Raw genomic sequence first — 25,338 nt, forward strand, 5'->3', positions numbered from 1 at the left:
TCCTAGTTAGTGAATTTTCTCAATGCCATTAGGGGGGTAGGAAGCATTCTTAACCCCGTTTTACAGGTGGGGAAAATGAGGCACCAGGCAGTTAGAGGCTTGGTGGGGATTGGAGCCCAGGTCCGGTTTAGCCATTGCCTGCGCAGCCTCGCACTGACCCAGCCCCACTCCCCACCCCGCGGCAGTCACGCCACCCCGTACCAGGCCTGTGCTGGGCCGCTTCCAGCCCTCGGCCGGCGGGGTGGGGGAGGGGTGACCTCCCGCCGCCGCCGCCGCCGCCGCCGCCGCCGCCGCCGCCGCCGCCGCCCGCGCCCTCCCGGAGCTGGGCCTTGGCCAGCCCCGCCCCCTCCCGCCCCCCGCAGCGCCCAGCTGCGGCGGTGGCGGGGACCGTGCTCTGGGGACTCGGGGAGGAGGGGCGAGAGGACGACACCGGACCCCTTGCGCGCGCGCGAGCACACACACAGACACACACCTGCGGTCCAGGTGCGATCGCGTTCTCCCGGCATCCCCCTCCACGGCTGCCCGGGGGGGCGGGCGCCTGGGGGCGGGGCCGGCCCGGAGGGGGCAGGGCGGGGGCGGAGCCACCGCCGAGGGCCGGGCGGCCGGGCGGTGGCGCGCGGAGGGCGCACGGGCGGCGGGACGCAGGGACTGCGGCGGCCGGAGCGCGCGAGGCGAGTAGGACCCGAGGCTGGGTCGGGGTTCGAGTCCGGTTCGGGGTTCGAGCGTGGTCCCCACCCCACCCACCCCCAATCCCGGGGCGCGACCTCGCCGTTCTCTACGAGCCGCTGCCTCCAACTCCACCGTCTAGGTCCAAACTTTCCGGACTTTCAGTGTCTCGTTCCCCGTGTCTCTGTCCCTCCCTCCCCCGTCTTTGACCCCGTCCCTACTTCTCCCCTCCCCGGCCCCATCCTCCTCCATCTGTACTTCTCGCCCTGCCCCTTTCCCGCATCATTGCCCTCCCTCTGCCTCTTTCCCCCACCTCGGTCCTCCTCTCTACCTCTCTACCCCCGCTCTGCCCCCCCTCGCCCTCCTCCGTGGCCGAGCCGAGCCAGGCCCCAGACGGCGGGAAGGCGTCCGGGCGTCCGGCCGGGCTGGGCCTCGGCCTGGCGGTTGGGCCGGCATGGGGAGCGGCAGCTGTTTGCCATTAGCCGGGGACCCCGCAGGCCCCGCCCCCTCCCTGCACGGGCGGGGTCACCCTTGCCCCCATCTTTGGGGCGGGGAGACCCCAGAGACGTCCGGGTTTGGTTGGCAGGGGGGCTTCAGGGAGACCCCGCCGGACATTCGGGCCGGCCCGGGACCCCGCGCCCCCTTACCTGTCCCCTCTGGGAGCGTCTCGCCTCCCTTTTTCTCCATCTCTCTCCTACCCGGTGTTTCCTTTTCTGTACCCCAGGGGTCCCATACAGGGAGAGGGGCTTCAGCCACCACATTCCCCACCTCCATCTGCTTTCTAGATCTGGAGTCATCCTCGCAGATGACTGGACACTCTCAGACCTCAGTCTCTGTGTCTGGGAAATGGGCAGAGGGATGTGGAGTTGGGGGTGAGGGTGGTGTGGCCCTGGCAGTGGGGAATCTGCCAGGCGTAGGTTCAAGTCCACACCCGGCCCCTTCCTCCTCTCGTGACCCTGGGCAAGTCATTGGACATTTCTCTGTCTCCAAAACAGGGCAGTAACCGTGCGCCTGATGGGAATGTTGTGATCAAATGAGCGGCTGGGGTGATTATTACACTTATCACCATTATTCGCCCCACCGCTTTTCACCTCCAGGGGCCCCCACAGGCTATTCCAATTCTGCTTCCTGCCACCAGTCTCTCTCAGGTCTCCAGAAAATACTTTTGATCACCTCCCTGGTGTGTAGGGGGTGAACCTCCAAGCAGATGGAAAACCGAACTTCATACAATTGGTGACTGTGCTCCAGGCGTTGAAAGACAGAGACGTGGAGAGAGAGGGAGAGAGAAGTGGATCGAGACACAGACGGATGTGGAGAGACTCGGAGAGACGTGGAGAGACTAAGCAAGAGGCGAGCAGGGTGTGAGAAGAGGACAAGCTTGGCCGCCCCTGGAGCCCCAGCCTCGCCTTCATGCCCGGCAGGTGCCCCGCTTGGCCCATCCTCCCAGGTACCCACTGCCCTGGCACCCGTAGGCCAGAAAGGGTCCTCCTTGGTGGGATGGGATGGGGCCTCTGGAGCAGGGTGGCTAGAGGTCAGACAGCAGAAAGGACTGGCCAAGCTCAGGCTGAGTGGTGGGGACAAAAGGGTCCTGGCTGGCCTCCAGGGCTGAGGAGGGGTTAGTGAGAGGCTTTGATTGTCCCTCCCTTTTGCAGCCTCCAGGCACCCTCTCTTACTTCCTCCCCCCCCACCCCCATGACTTCCCTGGCCACCACCCGGCCATCTATCCCTGCTGCGCCCCTGAGCCGGACGCATCCTGGGGGGGCAGGAAGTTCTCGTGTAGCCCGGCAGCAAAACTGTTTATTTTTAGAGAAAATTGTTTCCATAAAGAGGAAAGGCTTTGCTCCTCGCTGCCTCCCCTCAACTTTCCCTACCCCCCCCACTCTGGCTAGCCTGACCCCGCTCTGCTTTGGGGTCCCCTACCCTGAGCTCCATCTCTCCTTGTGCCTGTGTCTCCGTGTGCTCGGATCTTTGCAGGAAGACTGTCCCCCACTTAGTGCCCCAGGCCCCTGCCCACCTCAGCCCCGATCTGTCCCTGTAGCCAGCTTCTGGCCTGGGCTGAGAGGAGGGGTGCAGGAAGGGTGGGGCCTGTCGGGCTTGGGGCCCCCCGGCCCAGGGCCTTGTGGAGGCGGGGCTGTGGGAGCAGCTGGAGCCTGTCCAGGGGCTGGACAGATGTGCAGGCGGGCCGTGAGGTTTGGTTTCTTTGTTCCAGGCCTCGGGGGCCCTCCCCCCAACCCCTTTCCACAAGCCAGGCCGGGTGTATTCCTATGAGAGGGTCCCGGACTCGGGGAAGGTGGGGGGGGTTGGGAGGGGGACAGTTGTGGGGGAGGGGTGGCCACATCCCCTCCCCCTGCAGAACTCCTCCTGACTCCAGGCTCCAATATCCTCTCTCCCCAGGTACGCCTCGGCCTGTGCTGCAGGTGATCTGAGTCATAGGCCCCAGGTGACTCTTGAGGAGCATCTGCAGACCAGAGGATGGCCCAAGTCCTGCACGTGCCAGCCCCCTTCCCAGGTCAGGGGTCTCAGGAAGAAGGGGCCCTGCCTTGGGGTCTGGGAGAAAGATATGGCCCCGCCTCAGGGGTAGAGGCCAGGGAGGAGGAGGTGTGGGGGGGGGTGTTGAGGGTAGAATACAGCCCTGCCCGGAGGGCCTGAATGAGCACCTCTTGGCTCTGCCCTGGAGGGTCTGATGGGGGAGACAGTCTTTCAGGGAAAGGGGCTGGTCTGAGTAGAGACACAGGTCCCCGTGCTGGGGGTGTTGACGGAGTAGGCGCAGCCCTGCCCTGAGGGTTTCTGAGGGGGGGACAGGGCCTTGCCTTGAGATGGAGTCACGGTTGAGCACCCAGTGGGCTCCCAGCCCTTGGGCAAATAAACCTTGACTCTCCCAGGGATGTGAGTCTTCACCCCGAGGAGGGGACAGCAGTGTTCAGAGGCCCTGGTCTTTCTTCACACCCCAGGGACCCCTGGCCCAGCCTCCCCACCCGCCTTCCCTGCCAGGGAGCCTGACCCGCCGTACTCCGTGGAGACGCCCTACGGCTACCGCCTCGACCTGGACTTTCTCAAGTACGTGGATGACATCGAGAAAGGCCACACGCTCCGGCGAGTCGCCGTGCAGCGCCGGCCGCGCCTCGGCTCACTGCCCCGAGGTCCTGGCTCCTGGTGGACATCCACCGAGTCTCTGTGCTCTAATGCCAGTGGGGACAGCCGCCACTCGGCCTACTCCTACTGTGGCCGTGGCTTCTACCCACAGTACGGTGCCCTGGAGACCCGAGCCGGCTTCAACCCGCGCGTGGAGCGCACACTGCTGGACGCCCGTCGCCGCCTGGAGGACCAGGCGGCTGCGCCCACTGGCTTGGGCTCCCTGACCCCCAGCGCGGCAGGCTCCACCAGCTCCTTGGTGGGCGTGGGGCTGCCACCCCCGACGCCACGGGGCTCGGGACTGTCCACACCTGTGCCTCCCAGCGCCGGGCACCTGGCCCACGTGCGGGAACAGATGGCAGGTGCCCTGCGGAAGCTGCGGCAGCTGGAGGAGCAGGTGAAGCTGATCCCCGTGCTCCAGGTGAAGCTCTCTGTGCTGCAGGAGGAGAAACGGCAGCTCACAGTACAGCTCAAGAGCCAGAAATTCCTGGGCCATCCCACAGGGGCCCGGGGCCGAAGCGAGCTCTGCCTGGACCTCCCAGAGACCCCCGAGGACCCGGTGACTCTCGAGACCCGGAGCGTGGGCACCTGGGTCCGGGAGCGGGACTTGGGGGTGCCCGACGGGGAAGCAGCCCTTGCCGCTCAGGTCGCCGTGCTGGAGACCCAGCTCAAGAAAACCCTCCGGGAGCTGCAGGCAGCTCAGGCCCGGCAGGCTGATCCCCCGCCCCGGCCCCGGCCACCACCAGACAGCCCCATCCGCGTGGACACTGTCCGGGTGGTAGAGGGCCCTCGGGAGGTGGAGGTGGTGGCCAGTACAGCTGCCGGGGCCCCTGCACAGCGGGCCCAGAGTCTGGAGCCCTATGGGACAGGGCTGCGGTCCCTGGCGACGTCTGGAAGGGTCGAGAGCCCTGCTGTGTTCCGCAGCCATGAGGTGGTAGAGACAGCGTTCCCAGCGTCCACTGCGCCCACTGGCAACGTCCACCTGGTGAAAAAGATCAGCATCACGGAACGAAGCTGTGATGGGACAACAGGTGAGCCATAGGGGACAGGGGAGGATGGTGGAGAGGTCCTCTTTGTTCCTCTGAATGCCAGGGTGTAGCCCCCAGCCCTGGCCTTCCAGCAGACCAACCACTCTGGCTCTCAGAGCCTCTCGTCTCTTCACCTGCAAAAAAGGGGACAGTTGTACCACTGATTCTGTGCTGTAGGGAGGCATGCAGAAAAATCAGGTATCTGATTAAGTGTGCGTTTTCATATCTAGTATGTTGTAAGTATCCAGAAAACAGGAGGTTTTTGAGGGTTTGAGGGAGGGTCCCTAAGACTGTTGGTTCGTTGGGCCAAAAAACCCACCCAATTTATTCAGAAAATGGCAGAAACCAACTTCAGAGCAGTTTAGGCGAGGAAAAGGAAACGTATTGTTCGTGTAACTTAGGGACAACTTTAGGTATAGCTGGATCTAGGTGCTCCAATATCATCGAGGATCTCTGACTTCTGTGCGCCTTGGAGTTGTCTTTCTCAGGTGAGTGAAAGTGGCCCCACCACTCCAGGCATCTGTCCTTCCATCTCAGTGGAAAGGGAGCCTCTCAGTCCAAATAGTGCCCATAAAAAACTCCCAGGGGTACCCCTCATTGGCCGGTGGCAGTCATGTACCCATCACAGAGCCAATCACGGTGTCCCTCACTGCCCGACTCCAGATCCTGGGGGTAGAGGAGCCCCACCCAAGTCCGGTGGCCTTTGAGGGAACAGAGAGGTGTCCCTCTGGCAGAAGTGCTGAGTCTGTATGCCAGGAAAGAGGATGTGGGATCTGCAAAATGACACTTGCCCCACCACTGCTACCCTTGGGCTCCTGGGAGAAGCCGTCGGAATGATTCATGTAATGATAGTTGTTCTTTTTTTTTTTTTTAAGATTTTATTTACTTATTTGACAGAGAGAGAGATAGTGAGAGCAGGAACACAAGCAAGGGGAGCGAGGGAGAGGGAGAAGCAGGCTCCCCGCTGAGCAGGGAGCCCGATGTGGGGCTCGATCCCAGGACCCTGGGATCATGACCTGAGCTGAAGGCAGACGCTTAACGACTGAGCCACCCAGGCGCCCCTAATGACAGTTGTTCTTTATCAAGCGCTAGCCTAGTGCCAGGTGCTACGCTAAGGGTTTCACTCGTGGAATGCTAAAGAGTATGGGGCTTTATAATCAAGCCACCTGGGTTCAAATTCTACATCTTGATGTAGCCCTAGAGGGACTTCACATCTCTGAGCCTCAGCTTCCCTATCCGTAAGTGGCATAGCAATAGTCCCCCCCTCTAGGACTCGTGTGAATTAATGTGCACAGTGAACCCTCAATCCCTGCTTGGTGCTGCTTTTGATAATTTTCAGGCCAATTCTGCTTATAGCTGGGGAAACTGAGGCTCAGGGAAAAGTTGTACTGGCCCTGGGTCACAGCCAGGAGGTGGCTGAGCCAGGATCTAGACCAAGGTCAGCCTGAACCTACAGAGAGCTCAAAGGTGCAGCTCAGGCCCTCAACCCAGTCTCGAATGTCAGAGCCCCATGGCGGGACCCGAGAGCACAAGCTGGAGGGTGGGGACCCAGCTGTGTTTTCTTGCTTTTCCGTGTTGTTCCTGGCCAGCTCCGGACACCACTCCTCTGTTCTGTGTCCATCACAAACTCCCGGCCCTTTGACTCTGGCCCCCAGCCAAGGGCCCTGCCCAGCTCAGCCTTGGGATTTCTGAGAGGCAGCCTTCATTCCAGACATGCCACCTAGGGCAGCCATGGGGCTGCCTGCCTGTGGGACACACAGACATAGTGATGCTCCCACTCTGTGCAGGCTGCTGCCCCCCCGAGTTCTTCCTTGTGTCTCACTTAATTCCTTCTTGCTGCAGCCAGCCCCAGTCTTGGCTCTGCCTGGGCAGAACTGGAGTGTGCCAGTTCATTTTAGTGTCTTTTCCTTCAGCATACTTTTATTGAATGTCTGCTCTGTGCCAGACTCTTCTAGGCACTGGGGACGCAGCAGTGAACAAGATAGACAGAGCCCGTGCCATAAACACGTGAAGCCCCATAGTAAGTGAAGAAGTACCATTTCAGAGAATACGTGTTTGAAGCGGATAAAACGGGGGCATGGGGCAGGCAGCAATTGGATGGGGTGGTGGGTCTGGGTTCCAATTCTGATTTCGCTGTTTCCTAGTTCTGTGCCCTTGAGCCAGTTACTTGACCTCTGTGTGCCTCATTTGCAAATCGGGGGTCCTGACAGCCCAGTGTCACCAGATCAGTGTGAGGTTTAATGCGTCAGTTTCTATCGAGTGTTCCGTGTGGCGTCAGGCTGTTGGTTCTTTGAACCAAGACGTGAAAGAGAAGAGGCAGGCAGGTGGCACAGAGGTGGGAAGAAGAGTGTTCACAGCAGGGACAAAGGTCCTGAAGTGAGGAGTTGCCTTGAGCACATCAAGGTGTGGAACCAGCTGGAATAGGATGAGGCCGGAGAAGCAAGGTCTAGAGGTAGCAGGGCATCAGAGGTGGGTCCTGTAGGGCTTGTAGACTGGGGAGAAGCACTGTGAAAAATGAAATTAGATAGTACAGAACTTGAGAAGCGTTCCAACCATGTGTTCAGGTCAGCCAGCTTGATGGGTGGATCTGGGAGTACTCCCTGGAGGAGGCGGCGGCAAGAAGGACTTCTCTGCCATCTAGAATTCCCTCACTGCAGCCAAAGGGCAGGGAGGGTGAGAAGCAGCCTTCCCCTCGGGCTGACGAGGGTGGGTGGGGCAGGCAGAGGCCTGGACACCTCACCAGCGCCCCCCCCCCCGCCCACCTTCCAAAGGCACCGCCTCAGCGGGATGACTGGGAGAAGGGGCAGCTGGGCATGTACATCCGTGGGGGCTCCAGGGCTTTGAAATGTCCTTTGCTCCCTTTCGAAACATATTCCTCTGACAGCAATTCATATTCTTGGTGGAAAATTTGGGAAGTAACAGAAAAATCTGGAACACAAAGCAAAACCCCAGTAAACCCACCACCGCCCAGACGCAGCTGTTGTCAGCACTTCTTCTTTCCTTCCGAAATTTTTAATGCAGAAAATAATACGTATTTTTCAAGCCTGGCAACAGGGAACTGATGCTGATGGAAAGCGTTGTTTTGCGTTACTTGACTTTGAAAAGCAGTTCGGCAGCCTCACCAAGGGGCCAGGGCATTTTTAGACGCTCTTTTCATATTTTAACTCACCTCCCCAAGCCACCCGGATGCGGATGCGGTGGGCAGTGTTTTCATCCCCATTTTACAGATGAGGAAACGGAGGCCTAGGGTGGTTGCCCACTGTTCATGAGGGCAGGATTCAAACTACGTCTTTGGTTTCTTGGATTTAACATGATCCCAGAGCCATTTCTTCTCGTCATTAAAAATTCCTGGGATGCCGTATTTACTGAACAGCCACGTCGGTCTCTGCTGTCATCCGTGCCACGCGGACTTCCTCCTGCAGAAACCCCTCACGTCTTCTGTTTTCTCAGGACACGTTTCTGGAAAACCATTTTTTTTTTAAGGTTTTATTTATTTATTTGACAGCGAGAGAGCACAAGCAGGGGAGAGGGGCAGAGGGAGAGGGAGAAGCAGGCTCCCCCGTTGAGCAGCAGGGAGCCCAATGTGGGGCTCGATCCCAGGACCCCGGGATCATGACCTGAGCCGAAGGCAGATGCTTCACCAACTGAGCCACCCAGGCGCCCCTGGAAGACCATTTTTGAGGCCCATGACGTCTGTTGCCAACTTGCTTTATTCCCCTGTGGCCTCACTCCCTTCCCACACTGGGTGGCTGAGTGGTTTACATTTTTAAAAATGTCTTTTGGTGGGGCGCCTGGGTGGCTCAGCCGTTGGGCGTCTGCCTTCGGCTCAGGTCGTGATCCCAGGGCTCTGGGATCGAGCCCCGCATCAGGTTCCCTGCTTGGAGGGGAGCCTGCTTCTCCCTCTCCCACTCCCCCTACTTGTGTTCCTTCTTTCGCTGTGTCTCTGTCAAATAAATAAATAAAATCTTAAAAAAAAAAAAAGTCTTTTGGCCCGAAGGACGTCCAAACCTAGTTCATCTAAATTCTTCAGCTCACAGCGACCAGCTCCGATGGTCTGTGCACGCCAGCCCTCTCATTTTACTTGTTTCTTTTTCCACCTTCACCTTCCACCCTCAGTGCTGAGGGTCGTTATCATCTTTGTTGCGATGGCTCAGTTCAGCTTGGTTCTTTTTTTTTTTTAAGCTTTATTATAATATGTAAAAATATTTTTTGCATATTTAATGTATGCATTTTGATGAGTTTAGTGCCTTGGTTCTCCCTGTGTAGCATGTAAGCGTGGACAATATATAAAGGGACAAGTGGGGCTGTGTGAAATTCAATTTCATATAATTTCCTTTTTTTTTTTTTAAAGATTTTATTTATTTATTTGACAGAGAGAGACACAGCGAGAGAGGGAACACGAGCAGGGGGAGTGGGAGAGGGAGAAGCAGGCTTCCCACGGAGCAGGGAGCCCGATGCGGGGCTCCATCCCAGGACCCTGGGATCATGACCTGAGCCGAAGGCAGATGCTTAACGACTGAGCCACCCAGGCGCCCCGATTTCATATAATTTTCACATGTCCCAGATAGCATTCTTCTTTGTTTTTTTCCAACCATCAAAAATGCAAAAATCGTGCCCACGGCCCGTAGTTGGACAACCCCTGCCCTATGCCATTCACTCTCCCCGCCCCCCCAGCCCATGTAATACCATTCCTCGCAATCCACCTTCCAAAAGCTTATTTAGACATTTCAGTGTCCTTGAAAAATATGCTCTGTGCATGCTTGACTTCCTAAAATGGTATTGTGATTTCCGAAGAAGAAATCTTGCTGTTTCTTTTTTTTTTTTCTCTCTGTACACTCTTTTTGAACTCTGCATCCTGATGATGGTACCTCGGGCTTGTCACTTATAATGACTGCGTCGCCTTCTGCCCTAGGGGCGTGCTACACTTTTCTTTTCCGTGCCCCGTCGGTGGGCAGTTGTGTGCCTTCCAGCTCCTGGCGGCCGTGAGCAGTGACGGCGCTGTCTTCAAGTGTCACCTCCCCTGGGGTTGCTGAATCACAGGGAATTCACTTCACTCCACGTTTTGTCTGATCCTTTCTGGGAAAACTCTGCCTGTCCACACTCCCACCAGCCACGCTTGGATGCGAGGTGCCCATTTCCCCACATACCCACCGGCACAAAGTTTTGTCTCATGTTTTGCCCATCTGACACTGGTGCAAAGTGGTATCTCCGAGTTTTAATGTGCGTTTCTTTGATTTTTTTTGGTGCGATTGGGCATCACCGTCCATGTTTAATAAGATTCTTCTGTGAATCACTTATTCGTAGCCTTTGTCCATTTTTCCTCGGACAATTTTGAGAAGTTCTGGCATATTCCAGATTCAAGGTTGGCAAACTACAGCCTTTGGGCCAAATCCAGCCCACTGCCTGTTTTTATAGGCTCGAAAGCTAAGAATGGTTTTTATGTTTTTAAATGGTTAAACAATATGAAAAGAAGAACAACATTTTGTGACATGAGTAAAATTATATGAAATTCAAATTTATCATGACTCGGCCACGCCCATTAATTTGCATACTGTCCAGGGCTGCTTTTGCCGCTGAGACCCTTATGGCTCACATAACTGAGGATATTTATTGTCTGGTCCCTTACAGAAAAAGTTTGTTGAGTCTTGTTCTAGAAGATAATCCCTTGGCCATTTTTGGCATTGTGAGTATCTTCCCATAATGTGCATTCTTCTATCATTTAACTTTTTTTTTTTACGAGTTTATTTATTTATTTGACAAAGAGTGAGAGAGGGAACACAAGCAGGGGGAGGGGGAGAAGCAGGCTTCCAGCTGAGCAGGGAGGCCGACGTGGGGCTCGATCCCATGACCCTGGGATCATGACCTCAGCCGAGGGCAGACACTTAACGACTGAGCCACCCAGGCGCCCCTCATTTAACTTTGTCTATGAGGGTTGTTTTTGTTTTTGCTTATTTTTATTTTTATTTTATTTTTAATTTTTTTTAAAGATTTTTATTTGTTCATTTGAGACAAAGAGATAGAGAGCACATGCGGGGGAAGAAGCAGAGGGAGAGGGAGAAGCAGGCTCCCCGCTGAGCAGGGAGCCCGATGCAGGGCTCGATCCCAGGACCCTGGGATCATGACCTGAGCTGAAGGCAGACGCCTAACAACTGAGCCACCCAGGCGCCCCTGTTTTTGTTTTTTTTTTTAATCAAGTAGAAATCTTCATGTCAGATACAGTTAAATCCGTCGTATTTTTCTTTTCTTCTTGTGTTAATTTTTAATTTTTTTCAGGTTTTGAGGTATAATTGGCATGTAGCATTGTACCCATTCAAGGTATACAAATAATGATATTTGTATATATTGCAAAATGATGACCGCAGTAAGTTTAGTTAACATTTGTCAGCTCAGAGTTACAGACTTTCTTGTGATGAGAATGTTTAAGGTCTACTCTCTTAGCAACTTACAAATGTACAATACAGCATTATCAGCTATAGTCCCCATGCTAGACAGGACATCTCCGGGCTTTATTTATCTCATAACTGGAAATTCCTACCTTTTGACCCCCTTCTCCCATTTCCTCACCCCCTGCCTCTGGAAACCACCGCTCTGTTCTCTGCATCTAGGAGTTTGTTTTTTTTCCAATTCTACATGTAAGTGAGATCATCTTGTATTTTTCATATGTGGTTTGAGGTTCGCTTGTTTGTTTTTAGAGAGAGGGAGAGCGTGGGGAATAGGGAGAGGGATAAAGAGAATTTTAAGCAGGCTCCATGCTCAGTGCAGAGCCTGATTCTGGGCTTGATCTCACAACCCTGAGATCATGACCCGAGCTAAAATCAAGAGTCAGACACTTAACTGACTGAGCCACCGAGGCGCCCCATCTTTGAGGAATTTTTCTAAAGGAATCTTTCCCCTTCCTGAGGTCCCTGATATTCTGTTACATTTTCTTCCTGTAGCTTTGTAGCTTCTGGTAGCTACATTGATCCTTCAGAGTTTTTGTGTTAAGGTGTGAGGTAGGGACCTAGCTTGACTTTTTTTTTTTTTTCCTTGGGGCGAGTAAGCTGCTTTTCCCAGCATTACACCCCAGAGACCAACTTTCCCACCAATTTGTGGAAACCCCTTGGTCTTAACCCCAGCTTCCTCAGCTGGGGCCTGGGCCTGGCCTTCTCGCCTTTGTTCCTTTGGCCCCTTTCTTCCCTCAGCTGTGCCTGCTGTTGGGCCATTGTGGCCGTTTGGAATGTTTTACTCTCTCCTCAGCCAGGTTCCCCATCTTTGCCCTTTTTCGTAAAGTTGTCTTAGCTGATTGTGGACTTCAGTTCCCCCATGTAAATTGTGGTATCATTTTGCCCCATTTGGCCTGCTTTTCCCTTGGGGCAGAATGGGCTATGGGGCTGCTCTATTTCTTTTTTTTTTTTTTTCCTCCACTTTTAAAAAATTGTGGTAAAATACACATAACGTTAAACTTAGCATGTGACCCATTTTCGAGTGTCCAGTGGCCTAAGCACATTCACATTGTTGTGCAGCCATCCCCACCATCCATCCCCAGAACTTTTCCATCTTCCCAAACTGAAACTGTCTGAGTTAAACACTGACTCCCTGTTCCCTCCCCCGGCTCCTGGCACCCACCATCCACTTCCTGTCTCTGTGAATGTGACCCCTCTAAGGACCTCACAAAAGTGGAATCCTGCAGTATTTGTCCTTTTGTGACCGGCTGCTTTCACTGTGCAAAATGTTGTCTCACCTGATTTTTTTTGACCCTCCCCGGCATTGAAATTAGGAATCTGGAGTTTGGGGCCAATCACTGAGACGGTGAACTGGCCCATCTGCCTCCTGACACATCCCACTTGGCCACGAAGTGATTTTGTTTGTTGGATGTGAATTTACTGACAGAGTTTAAAAAAAGAAATCAGGAGATTCACATAGGAGCGCCTGGGTGGCTCAGTCGTTGGGTGTCTGCCTTCAGCTCAAGTCATGGTCCCAGGGTCCTGGGATCGAGCCCCACATTGGGCTCCCTGCTCGGCGGGAAGCCTGCTTCTCCCTCTCCCACTCCCCCTGCTTGTGTTCCCTCTCTCGCTGTGTCTCTCTCTGTCAAATAAATAAAAATCTGAAAAAAAAGACTCACATAAAAACCCCAGTGTGTGTTTGGTTCCCCACAAGGGCTCGGGTTGCGGCCCTGGAAGCGGCCAGACCCGGCCACACCCTGGGCTGGGCGCCGTCAGACCCATTTGTGGCTGTGTCTCATGTGTTCACGCTTTGCTTGTGCTGACTGGTGACTCTCTGCTCTTAACTCTGAGTGGTCGTGGACTTGAGGAAGTAGTCACTGTGCCTGTCAAAAAAAAGTTGTAACTGTTAAAAGGAATTGAAAGGAATTGGTCTGCAGAGCCCATGGCCAGGGGTAGAAATGAGACGTCCTGGGGAAGCAGGGACACAGAAGCCACACGTGGCCTGGGGGAACCTGAGCAGGTTCTGAGATGCAGACAGCCACTCACGGTGGCACTTCTGTTCCTGGCTCCCAGGCTGGTGATCCAGGCCTGGAGCTCCCTGCTGCCCTCACTCCCACATGGGCAGTGGGCACCCTTGGGACCTAGTGCCCACTGAGTCACCTTTGTCCTCTGCCCAACCTGGGTGGTTTTTCAAATTGTGATAACGTATGCATAATATGAGACTTACCATCTTAAGCATTTTATTTTATTTTATTTTTATTTTATTATTTTTTTCAGTAGGCTCCATGCCTAACGTGGGGCTTTAACTCATGACCCTGAGATCAAGAGTCACATGCTCCACCGACTGAGCCGGCCAAGCGCCCCGCCCCCATAACCATTTTAAAATGTCCAGTTCAGGGGCACTAAGCACATGCACATTGTTGCGTGACCATCCCCACCGTCCATTTCCAGAACACTTTCATTTTCCCAAACTGAAAATCTACCCGGTTGGGTTGTTTGTTTTTTTAAGATTTTATTTATTTATTTATTTGAGAGAAGGAGAGAGCCAGCGTGCACGCGCGTGCGTCCATGTGAGTGAGGTGGGAGGGGCAGAGGGAGAGAAAGAATCTCAAGCAGACTGCACTGAGCACAGATCCTGACCCGAGTCTCGATCCCATGACCCCAAGATCATGACCTGAGCTGAAACCAAGAATCAGACGCTTAACTGAACGAGCCACTCTGGCACCCTTACCTGGGTTTTAATTTTTATTTTCCAGGGCCCCAGGGTGGCTCAGTCAGTTAAATGTCTGCCTTCGGGGGGCGCCTGGGTGGCTCAGATGGTTAAGCGTCTGCCTTCGGCTGAGGTCATGATCCCAGGGTCCTGGGATTGAGCCCCACATTGGGCTCCCTGCTGGGCGGGGAGCCTGCTTCCGCCTTTCCCTCTGCCTGCTTCTTCCCCTGCTTGTACACTCTCTCTCTCTGTCAAAAATAAAGAAAATCTTTTAAGAAAATAAATAAATAAAATAAATGTCTGCCTTCGGCCCAGGTCATGATCCCAGAGTCCTGGGATTGAGTCCCGCATCAGGCTCCCTGTTCAGCGGGAAGTCTGCTTCTCCCTCTCCCTCTTCCCCTGCCCATGCTCTCTCTTGCTCACTTTGTCTCAAAAAAATCAATAAAATCTTAAAAAACATTTATTTTCTAATAGCCCTTATTATTTCTTTTTCCTGATTGTTAAAGTGTTACCTGCTTAAAGTTCAGAAGAAGGGAGCTGTGATATCCATAACACAACCTTGCTTTTGTTAAAATACTAGTAAATCTTATCTAAATAGTGCTTCCAGCTCTCTTGAGTTAACAAATGATCCTCGAGCACTGTTGACGTCCAGGCGCTGTTCTAAGCCCTTTCCCCCCATGTTGCTGTCTTCAGTCTGCACAACAACGCCATGATGGAGGAGATGTCATTCTCGTGAGGCACAGAGAGATTAAGTGACTTACCTGAGGTCACACAGCTTGTTCATGGGAGAGTTGAGTCCCTACCATGATGGGGACTCTTGGCTGTGATCAAACCTTATTTCCAGATAACACTCAGTGTGGTGTTTGGGGGGGGGGTTGGTCACAAGCCAGGATTGTAGTCACAGTGTCTTCTTCCCTGTCCCTGATCAGCTGCCAGCGCGGGCTGCTGGAATCATATTCTGCTGCTCAGAGGGTGAGGGTGACCTCAGGCAACCCTCTGTGCCTCAGTTTCCTTATCTGTAACAATCAGAATCTCATGGGCTGGGAAGATTTGACGAAGCAACACAAGCCTCAGCCCTCCGAGCGCCTGGCCCGGGGTATGTGACCCACGTTGTTACGGTGAGCACCTCTCTTCCTGCCCCTGCAGGGCTCCCACAGGCTCTGGCAGAGTCATCCTCATCACCCCCAGGAGTGGCAGTGACCCATCTGGCACAGCCTGAGAAGAACGCGGGTGGAATGGGCGCCCGTGAGGCTGCTAACACGGAGCCCACCAGGCAAGCAGCCTCATGCAAGTCAGAGGAGGCGGGGAGTGCAGGTGAGTGAGGGTGGCTGCCGAGGGGGACGGGGCCCTGGAGGCCTGGGCATAGGGTCTGGCTTTGGGAGATTCTTACGACACCACCTGTCCCCCCAGGTGAGCCCCCAGCAGGCGTGCGGTCCATCATAAAGCGCAGAGAGGAGTCCGCAGACCCCGCGGCCCACCGGAGGAGCCTGCAGTTTGTGGGGGTCAATGGCGGGTGAGAGGAGCCCCCCACCCCTCCCCACGCTCCCACCCTTTCCTCAGCTTCTACCCTCCTGATTGTTCCTTGGTTTGTTCATGTCCAAGAATGCACCCTGGCCTAGGCCCCTTACTTTGATTCACTCCTTTAAGCAAGGCGCAGTAGACGGTTGGGACACTGAGGCACTCCAGGGCCAGATGCCTTGCTGGAGCTCACACGGCGACTGGGAGTCGGCCCCGGTGGTCAGACTTCCAAGCCTGTGCTGTGCCGTTGGTCTCCTAGTCCTCGGAAGGTGCTGGGCTCGGCTTCCTACCCGGATGGAGCTCCCAGTCCAGTGGGGCCTCGGGCACTGGCGCGCAGTTCAGACCCAGTGTGGTTGGAGCAGTGATGGGGGATGGGGACACTCGGGCAGTGCAGGGTGCCGGGGGAGGCAATGATGTCCCCAGGGAAGACACTGAAGGAGGGGACAATTGTGCTGCAGGATGAGCAGGAGCCAGCAGAGTGAAGAGTGGGGGTTGGGAGGGCACTCCCGGTGGAGGGCACAGCCTGGACAAAGGCTCAGAGGTGGGAGGAGGAAGCAACACACGTGAGAAGCAAGAGCCATAAGGAGTAGGAGTGGTAGACAGGGATGGTCTGGGGACTTTGAATGCCAGGCCCAAAGCTTAGACTTTGTCCAGAGGCAGCAAGAAGCACAAGAGGAACCTGTTTGCAGTGGGGTGAGGGTCTGACGCAGTTAGACCTGCATAAGGGGCCAAGGGAGACGAGGTACTGAAGAGTAGAGGGTGAGAGCAGTATTTCTCCCCCCACCCACCCCAAGCATGATCGCAGTGCTAGCTAGTGTTTATTGAGCGCTTACTGTGTGCCAGGTGCTGTAAGGCACATCCCTGCGGCCCTGTGAGGCTGATACTGCCATTATTCCCATTTAACAGATGGGGAAATCAAGGCGCAGAGAGGTCAAGCGGTCAGAGCCCATGTCCTGTCCCATCTGCTGCGTCTCCTCACTCCTCCCGTCCTTCCTTCCCAGGTACGAGTCCTCATCTGAGGACTCTAGCACAGCAGAGAACTTTTCAGACAACGAGAGCACGGAGAGTGAGGCCCCAGAGCCAAAGGAGAAGGTTCCAAGTGTGGCCGAAGCCCCCCAGCTCAGGCCCTCGGGGACGGCGGTGGCCAAGAGTAGCCAGGAGGAGAGCCAGCTATCTCGGGAGTCTCAGCAGGCGCCCGTGGCGGAGGGTGCGTCAGGAGCGAATGCAGAGGAGGAGATCCGGTCAGTTTTCTGTGTGGGATGAACTCAGACGGGGTGAGGTGGGTGACCCCTGCCTCAGATCTCACCATTCACGCCCTCTGAGGGAACCTGCCATCAGTCGTGCACACCTTAGTCTGAATTGGCGAACCAGCACTTTCTCCTTCTGGCCATCCGAAGGTCTACAGGCTTTGATAAAGGGCCTGATGAGGGCAGTTTGGGCTGTTGGGGTTAAAATTTAAGGGACAAGCAAAGTTTGTCCTTAAGCCACCCACTGTCTTTGGGACATACGCCACACCTACCTTCCCCCCCTGGTGAAAAATCTGCCGTCGGGCAACAATTTTCTATCCACCACTGCCTGCTTGGAATAAACTTTAGCCTGTATGTCCACTTTCTCTTGGGCTCTGTCTGCTCCCCATGTCTGGGGTCACCCGGGAGGCTGCGGCGAGTGCTCTGAAGATAAACTTCCCCCAGGGCGCCTGGGTGGCTCAGTCGTTAAGCGTCTGCCTTCGGCTCAGGTCATGATCCCCGTGTCCTGGGATCGAGCCCTGCATCAGGCTCCCTGCTCAGCGGGAAGCCTGCTTCTCCCTCCTCCACTCCCCCTGCTTGTGTTCCCTCTCTCGCTATCTCTCTCTGTCAAATAAATAAAATCTTTAAAAAAAAAAAAAAAAAAGATAAACTTCCCCCTTATCTGCTCCTGGCAGGATGGAGCTAAGCCCCGACCTCATCTCAGCCTGCCTGGCCCTGGAAAAATACCTGGACAACCCCAATGCCCTCACTGAGCGGGAGCTGGTATGATGGGGCCCTGGGCCTGGGGTCCCCTCCTTCTCTTCCACCCCCACCCCAGGTTCTCATCCACAGTGTCTCCCTGTGCCGGCTTTGAAGGGACTCTGGGATCCCAGCCGAGAGCTTGGGCGTTGGGGGAAGGGGCCCTGGAGAGAGGGGCCAGGATGGTGGGAGGGGCCCCGAGGATGGTCACCTGCCAACAGTCCTGACCTCTGGTTCCTGCTGTTTTGGGGGCTTGAGGGAAGTTGCTGCCACATTTCTCTTTCTGGGGGTCTGTACTTGCCTTTGAAGACCACGGGCCCAGGATGGAGATGCTCACGCCTTCCTCGGCGGGGCGGGGGGCACATCTGGGACTGCGGTGCCTGGAGTCCCTTTAGAGCCCTTGTCTTGTCCGGGACGGGGAGCCCACGCTGTTGAGTGCAAGGGGCTCATCGGGGGAGGGCTGCCCACGCTTCTCCTTCAGGCTCTGGTTCAGGATGGGGGGGGTGTCCCTACCCACACTCCCCGACCTGGGGCTTCGTCCGGGCTGGGGGGCCGCTGGGGAGCAGGCTGCTGCTGCCCTCACGGCCTCCCCTCCCGCACGGCGGCCAGAAAGTGGCCTACACGACGGTGCTGCAGGAATGGCTGCGCCTGGCCTGCCGCAGCGACGCACACCCCGAGCTCGTGCGGCGCCACCTGGTCACCTTCCGGGCCATGTCGGCGCGCCTGCTGGACTACGTGGTCAACATCGCCGACAGCAACGGCAACACGGCTCTGCACTACTCTGTGTCTCACGCCAACTTCCCCGTGGTGCGGCAGCTGCTTGACAGTGGTGAGCCGGGGGGGGCGGGCGGGAGCGGGGGCCCCGGGCGGGGGGGCCAGCTGCCCCCCCCAGTCTGGTGGCCCGATGGCGAAGACGCTGCCTTCTTCGTCTCCTGAGGAGCATGCCAGCCTCCCAGTCTGGTGAGGGAGGTACACGTCCCACCCGAGGCCCCAGCGTACTGAAAAGGGCAGACATGGCCTTAGGGACAGCATGGACACCTTCCAGCCCCCCTCCAAGGCCCGAAGTCCCTCATCTGATGGGGCAGGATAGTGGAGGTGGAGACGCTGGGGCAGAATGGGGCTCTCAGCCTGAGAGAAGGGAGGAATCTGGCCACTGATGGGGGAGATGCTGCCTGGTTCTCATGGGTGCTCCCCCAGTTTTGGGGTCTGAGGGTCCAGTGTCCCCCCCCCCCCAAGGTGTGTGTCAGGTGGACAAGCAGAACCGTGCTGGCTACAGCCCCATCATGCTCACCGCCCTGGCTACCCTGAAGACCCAGGATGACATCGAGACCATCCTGCAGCTCTTCCGGCTCGGAAACGTCAATGCCAAAGCCAGCCAGGTACGGGCCGTCCGTGCTGCGGACCCAGGCAGCCCTTCCCACTGACTAAGTCCTGGCTGTGCACCAAGCCCAGATGTGATCTTATTCCATGCCCCCGGGGGAGAATCCCCACTCCACAGACAAGGGAGCTGAGGCTCAGAGAAGCACCCATTTCCTCAAGGCCAGATTAGAGGAGGTGGGATTTGAACCCCCATGGTCTAGCTTTAGAACCCCATTATTTTTTTTTAAAGATTCTATTTATTTACTTGACAGAGAGAGCGCAAATGAGCACAAGAAGGGGGAGTGGCAGAGGGAGAAGCAGGCTCCTCGCTGAGCAGGGAGCCTGATGCGGGGCTCGATCCCAGGACCCTGAGATCATGACCCGAGCAGAAGGCAGACGCTTAACGACTGAGCCACCCAGGCGCCCCCCCCCCACTGGCTTCTCTATTGATTTAGTTCTTCTTTAATTAAAAATAATTTCAATGGTTTACTTATTTTAACTGAGGTGAAATACACGTAAGATTATCCATTTAGGGGCCCCTGGCTGGCTCAGTTGGTGGAGCATGTGACTCTTGCTCTTGGGGTCCTGAGTTTGAGCCCCTTTTTGGGAGTTGAGTTTACTTAAAAAAAATTTTTAGGGGGCGCCCAGGTGGCTCAGTCGGCTCAGGTCATGATCTTGGGGTCCTGGGAGCAAGCCCCACGTCAGGCTCCCTGCTCAGCGGGGAGCCTGCTTCTCCCTCTCCCCCTGCCCCTTACCTGTGCCTGTGTGCACGCTCTCTCTCTCTCTCTCTCAAATAAATAAATAAAATCTTTTCTAAAAAAAATAAAAATAAATAAAAGTGATAATCTTTTTTTTTTTAATATTTATTTATTTGACAGAGAAAGAGACGGCGAGAGAGGGAACACAAGCAGGGGGAGTGGGAGAGGGAGAAGCAGCTTCCTGCTGGGCAGGGAGCCCGATACGGGGCTCGATCCCAGGACCCTGAGATCATGACCCGAGCCGAAGGCAGACGCTTAACGACTGAGCCACCCAGGCGCCCCAGGATAATCTTTTTTAAAAAAATTATTACTATTTTTTTAAGAGAGCACACATACGTGTGGGGCGCGGTGTTGCAGAAGGAGAAATTTTTTTTTTTTTTTAGGGAGCAAATCTTAAGCAGGCTCCATGCCCAGCCCAGAGCCTGACGCAGAGCTCAATCTCATGACCTGAGATCATGACCTGAGCCGAAGGCAGACACTCAACCAACTGAGCCACCCAGGCGCCCCAGATTATTCCTTTTAAAGTATACAACTCAGTGGCATGTAGTACATTCACAATGTTGTACAATCATCACCTCTGTCTATTTCTAGAACATTCTTATCACCCCAAAAGGAAGCACTGTGCCATTAGCAGTCACTCCCCATTCCCCCTCCACTTGCTCCTGGCAACTACCAGTCTGTTTTCTATCTCTATGGATTTACCAATTCTGGATATTTTACATAAATAGAATCACATAGTATGTGTTTTTTTGTGTCTGGCTTCTTCCAGCGAGCATAATATTTCCAAGGTCCGTCCACTGTGTGGGGTGCATCAGTCCTTCATGCCCTTCTAAGGCTCAGTGATACTCTGTAGTTTGTTTTTCCATTCATCCACTAATGAACATTGATTTAATTTTTATTGAGGTTCAACTGACATACGGGAAAAGTATACAAATCTTAGCTCAGTAAGTGTATACATCTATATTGACACCTGGGAGTGAGGAACCTGCTTTAGTTAGGGATGGGAATGGGTAGGCAAGTCGCACCTCCCCAAAGAGGACACATTTAAGTCCAGACGTGAGGGATGAGAAGGAGACAGGAGGAGGAGGAGGGACCAGCAGGTGCAAAGGCCCGGTGGTGGGAGGGATTGTTTGAGATCTAGAAGGAGGCCAGCGAGTGGGGATACCGTTACCATCACAGTACTTGGGAGCCACGGAAGGTTTCCAAGCAAGGGTGTCATGCCTTGGGGCCCCGCATAGTCCATAACCCTGCTCCTTGCCCTGCCCAGGCGGGGCAGACCGCCCTGATGCTGGCCGTCAGCCACGGGCGGGTGGACGTGGTCAAAGCTCTGCTGGCCTGTGAAGCGGACGTCAACCAGCAGGATGACGACGGCTCCACGGCTCTCATGTGCGCCTGCGAGCACGGCCACAAGGAGATCACGGGCCTCCTGCTGGCCGTGCCCAACTGCGACATCTCACTCACTGACCGCGTGAGTCCCCAGCCCGGCGCGCCCCAGGGAGGGCGGGAGCACCGCCCGGGGCTCGTCATAGCAGTGGATGCTTTACAGGACGGGAGCACCGCTTTGATGGTGGCCTTGGACGCCGGGCAGAGTGAAATCGCATCCATGCTGTACTCTCGCATGAACATCAAGTGCTCGGTGAGTGTCAGCCCTGGCGGGGGGCGGGGGGGGGACACTCTTCGAGGGGCCGATGGTTAGGAAGGGCTGGGGCCATATGGGGCCCATGCTTGTTGAACCTTCCTGGTGCCCCCGTGAGGAAATGAGGCACAGACAGCTGAGAATACATGATAGTATTTGAACCTGGACCTGTCTGGTTCCAAAGGCTGGCTCTTAATTACCATTCACTCATTTGAGAAATATTTACAGAGCACCTGCTGCATGGTAGACCCTGGGGGCCACTGCATGGTAGACCCTGGGGGCCGCAGCCCCGAACCGAAGAGGAAACGGTTTCTGCCCCCACAGAGCAGGCAGATACAAAATATACAAATCAGTGTACCATGACCAGGTGATAGAAATACTGGAAAGAAATCTGAAACAGGATAGGAGGGGACAGTGAGAGATGGGAGGTACTGCGGACGTGGGGGAGTGAGCTGTGTGGCTGTCCAGGCAGAGGGAACCTGCAAAGGCCCTGAGGCGGGAGCGTGCTCGGTGTGTTTGAGGAGCATCAGGGAGATGAGAGCAAGGAGGTGACACCGTAGATCATGCAGGCCCTTGTGGGCCACAGTGAGGCCTTTGGCTTCTGCTCGAAGCATGTCAGTGTATATTCAAGGCCTTGAGATGTCTCCCCGTAAAGAAACCTAAGCTGCGTCTAACTCGGCATCGCTCTTATTTGAGCACAGAAACCAGGGTTTTTAAGAAATGATGCCTGTTAGCAGAACACTCTCTGGAAGCCTAAGAGGAGGATAATTTTGTTACTTGCTGTATCATAAGCGCCTGATGGAGGAGAGAGGCGTTCCAGTCTGAAGGGGGAGACAGAGGCACTCCTCATAGGTCTCTAAAGCGATACCCTTGTCTGATGGAGGAGACAAGCTCTTCCAGTCTGAGGGACCGTATTCTAGGTGCCTCTCAGCCATGATTTCTTGAACCCTCCACAAGAGCCTGATTCAGCTGCATAAAGTACTGTTATCCTTTCCGTTTTTCAGGTGGGGAAACTGAGGCTTAGAATAGTTACACCCCCGGCCCAAAGTCTCACAGATAGGAATGGGGGAGGCCCCGAGAGCCGTCTGTCTCCAGACCTAGGTCAGGAAACTCACGTTCCTTCCTCCTCACTCTGCCTTGCCCTTGCCCTGGCCTCCCTGAGGCACGTCTGCAGCCTGGCTCGAGGGTGGCATGGTAGGTGTTGACCACAGTGACCCCCCCCCAAATAGTCCAGGAGAGCGAAGGTCACTGAGATAAGCCCTCCGTCGCCCACGTGACTTCCAGGTTCTTACTGAGGCTCTAGGTTTTCCCAGCTTCATTCCCCAGAATGTTTGGACACCTGGGACTCGGTTGCTGTGCTCAGGGCATCACCTGGGGATCAGCTCGGCCTCAGTTTCTTCAACTGAAAGATGGGGGTGATAGGACCAGGTGATGAGCTGTTGTCTGATGTGTGGTCCCGCTCCCAGGCGCTCCTGAGGGACAGACCCCAGTCCTCCATCATTGTCTACCTAGACCACTGCTGTTGCCTCCACCCTGGCTCCCACCCTCACTGCCGCCTCCAGTCTGTACCTGCCCCCCCCGCCCCCCCAGCAAGCAGAGGTCAGTCACTGTGAACACGTGAGTTAGGGTATATCCCTCCTCGGCTCACAGCCCGCTGTAGCTGTCACCCTGCTTGGAGAAAAAACCGAAGTCCTCCCCAGAGCCCACCAAGCCCTCACCTCCCCCCCACACTCTCTTCCTCTGCCCCTTGCTCAGTCTGCTCAGCCTCTCCGCTGCTCCTGCCTCAGGGCCTTTGCACTTGTTACTTCCTCTGCCAGAAAGCGCCATCCCTCAATGTCACTCAGCTCAGAAGCCCCTCCCGCCCTGACTACCTGCTCTCCACTTCATTCCCCCCGCCATCCTTTATCTGTGATGAAAATCCTCCTCAGCATCCCTGCGCTTCTCTGAACATCGCCTCCTTGAGGCCAAGGGACCAAGTTCTGTTGTTCACTCCCCTCAGCCCTGAGGCCAGTCAACCTAGTTGGCACCTGGCAGGCACTGGAAATGATGCCCAACAAAAGAATTCTGCTTGTTTCAGTTTGCCCCGATGTCCGATGATGAAAGTCCTGCGTCATCCTCTGCCGAAGAGTAGCTGTGAGGGAGGCCAGGGGCACCTCTGCTCGGGGCCAGCCAGCCCCAGAGCCAGCTGGCCCTCGTCCCTTGTCCCCTCCCTCGCCAGCCCCCACGCAGACTCACCAAGGCCCACGTCTCAAAGGCAAGTGGATTTTTCTTCCGCTTCCCAGGAGGAGCCCCGGACAGCAGCAAGACTCCAGCTTAAAGCGGGTTTTTTCCGGGTAGGCCAGTTCAAAGCCGCCGCAGTGCAGACTGAAGCTACATTCTTACGTAAATCGGCGCCAGTGGCCGAGGCTGGGGCGTGGGTTTGTGAAGAACATGGAGAACAATCAACTGGCAATTATGGATGGAGCGGGGTGAAAGGGAAAATACTGTATTTTTGAGTCATTATCGGGGGAGGGGGGGAATCATATTCCTTGTTGCCAATTTTGAAAGTCACTGGAATCGCATATTTTCATTTTAATCCTGAATGTTATTATGCATGGGTCACGTCTGGAGTGGCTTAACGCCCCACCCCCCGCCCACCCCACATTTAATTGTCTGCTATATAATAGTGTTTTGTCCACTCCTCCCCCCCTGCCCCCCCGCAAGACCTCTCTTGGGAGAATTTTCTTCTGGTCTCTTCACAAAACAGATTCTGTCCTTGTCACTCAGGGCAGGAAGCTGAGTCCTTCCTTCTGCTTTCAAGTAAGGGAGCTCAGGACCCAGCAGCCGAGATGTGTGAGCAGTTCACATCGAAAAATCACCCAGAAACCCGTCCCCTCCCTGCGTGGAGGCCCTGGCAAATATTAATTTTCCTAGAAAATCTTTCAGACCTGGGGACGCAGGAAATGAATCCAGTTCCCAGAGCAGCTGCTGAGTCCCTGGGTTTAGAACCCTGGTAACGGGGCCGTCCTCAGCCTCCCCAGACTCCAGAATTTCTCTCCTCAAAGCGGGGCGGGGAGAAAGGGCCTATGCGCTTGCTAGCAAAGCATAGGGCAAGCTCCAAAAACTCCATGTGTGCACAATTAAAAGTTGGCTGCCCCCGAGGGTTCCCAGTGCAAACTTAAAGAGACAGGGCTTTGCCGAAAACCAAACAAGGGCCAGCTGGGTTTGTTTTTTTTGTGTGTGTCTGTGTGTGTGTGTGTTTTTTTTTTTTTTTTTTTAACAACCTACAGGCCTTCCGGAGCTGCCTGGAACAGAGCCTGCTGGAAATAGGGCTCGCCAGACACAGTTTCCTTCATGGCCTGTTTTGTCCCCCAGAACCTTAACATAGTTTTCTTTCCAGTTCCTTCCTTTTGTGAACAACAACAACAACAACAACAACAACAAACCGGGGATGGAGGATGGGTTCAGAGCCTTGAGAAGTGCCTTATGACAGGGAGTAAGGTCCCCAGCTAATAGGTGTCCCGTCCCCTGTCGTCCAGTTCTCTGAGCTCAGCCGCCAGGGTTGAAGCCAAACCACGGCCCTGAGTGCTCGTGTTCATTCAGTAAAGTGAGGCGCTGACTTCTCTCCTAGAAAAGTGGGTTTCTTGGCTTGATGGAGTCTGGCTTGCTTTGATTTTTGACTGAAGGGAGGTACCGAAGACAAAAGAGCTTGGACGGTCAAAGGAGACACCCTAGGTTGCGTGTGTGTGTGTGTGTGTGTGTGTGCGTGCGCACACGTGTGTAAATCGGAGAGAAAACAAAACCAAAGCTGACCGGGGACAACTGCTCATGTCTGACAGAAGGCCACAACTTGGGGCAGCTTTGAGAAGTGGTACAAGAGTTGTGTGCCTGTGTGTCTGGCCCCAGAGCCAGCAGTTAGGTTTATTTTAAGCTCCTAGAAGCAGCTCATTGACAATCCGCCCCCCCCCCCAGATAAGTCCGTATTTATCCCTGCTTTCCCTTCCCCTGCCCATGAGGCTTGGTGTGCGAGGCTCCAGGGATGTCCCGCCTTTGTCCCTGTGCTCTTCTCACGTGTATTCATGACCTTTAACTTGACTTTCCGGCCACGGTACGTCCATAAAGACAGTATTACACTTAAATGAAGT

General features: G+C 55.1%; 1 protein-coding gene across 3 annotated transcripts; it reads left to right on the top strand.

Annotated features, from left to right (window-relative positions):
• The first annotated feature begins 568 nt into the window (after positions 1-568).
• On the top strand, positions 569-25,164 carry KANK2 (KN motif and ankyrin repeat domains 2). 3 transcript variants are annotated; one of them, XM_078055544.1, is made up of 13 exons: positions 569-671; positions 1,855-2,113; positions 3,061-3,175; positions 3,618-4,829; positions 15,105-15,272; positions 15,369-15,471; positions 16,478-16,717; positions 17,398-17,485; positions 18,071-18,290; positions 18,698-18,840; positions 20,846-21,046; positions 21,125-21,214; positions 23,292-25,164. In XM_078055544.1, the coding sequence occupies exons 3-13, from the start codon at positions 3,139-3,141 to the stop codon at positions 23,343-23,345; spliced, it is 2,556 nt and encodes an 851-aa protein (XP_077911670.1). In that variant the 5' UTR covers positions 569-671; positions 1,855-2,113; positions 3,061-3,138; the 3' UTR covers positions 23,346-25,164. The 3 variants fall into 3 exon arrangements, with proteins under 3 accessions (XP_077911670.1, XP_077911668.1, XP_077911673.1); XM_078055542.1 differs by having other exon boundaries at positions 576-671; positions 1,764-2,113; XM_078055547.1 differs by having other exon boundaries at positions 581-671; positions 1,915-2,113.
• The last annotated feature ends 174 nt before the right edge of the window (positions 25,165-25,338 follow it).

This window comes from Halichoerus grypus, chromosome 1 (genome assembly GCF_964656455.1).
Source record: "Halichoerus grypus chromosome 1, mHalGry1.hap1.1, whole genome shotgun sequence".
In the NCBI taxonomy this organism is placed as follows: Eukaryota; Metazoa; Chordata; class Mammalia; order Carnivora; family Phocidae; genus Halichoerus; species Halichoerus grypus.

Bases quoted from the DNA above. Each gene is read 5' to 3' on its own strand.
- KANK2 (XM_078055544.1), top strand. From the start codon at position 3,139: ATGGCCCAAGTCCTGCACGTGCCAGCCCCCTTCCCAG. The intron at 3,176-3,617 runs GTCAGGGGTCTC...TTCACACCCCAG, and splicing joins CGTGCCAGCCCCCTTCCCAG to GGACCCCTGGCCCAGCCTCC. The intron at 4,830-15,104 runs GTGAGCCATAGG...CTGCCCCTGCAG, and splicing joins AAGCTGTGATGGGACAACAG to GGCTCCCACAGGCTCTGGCA.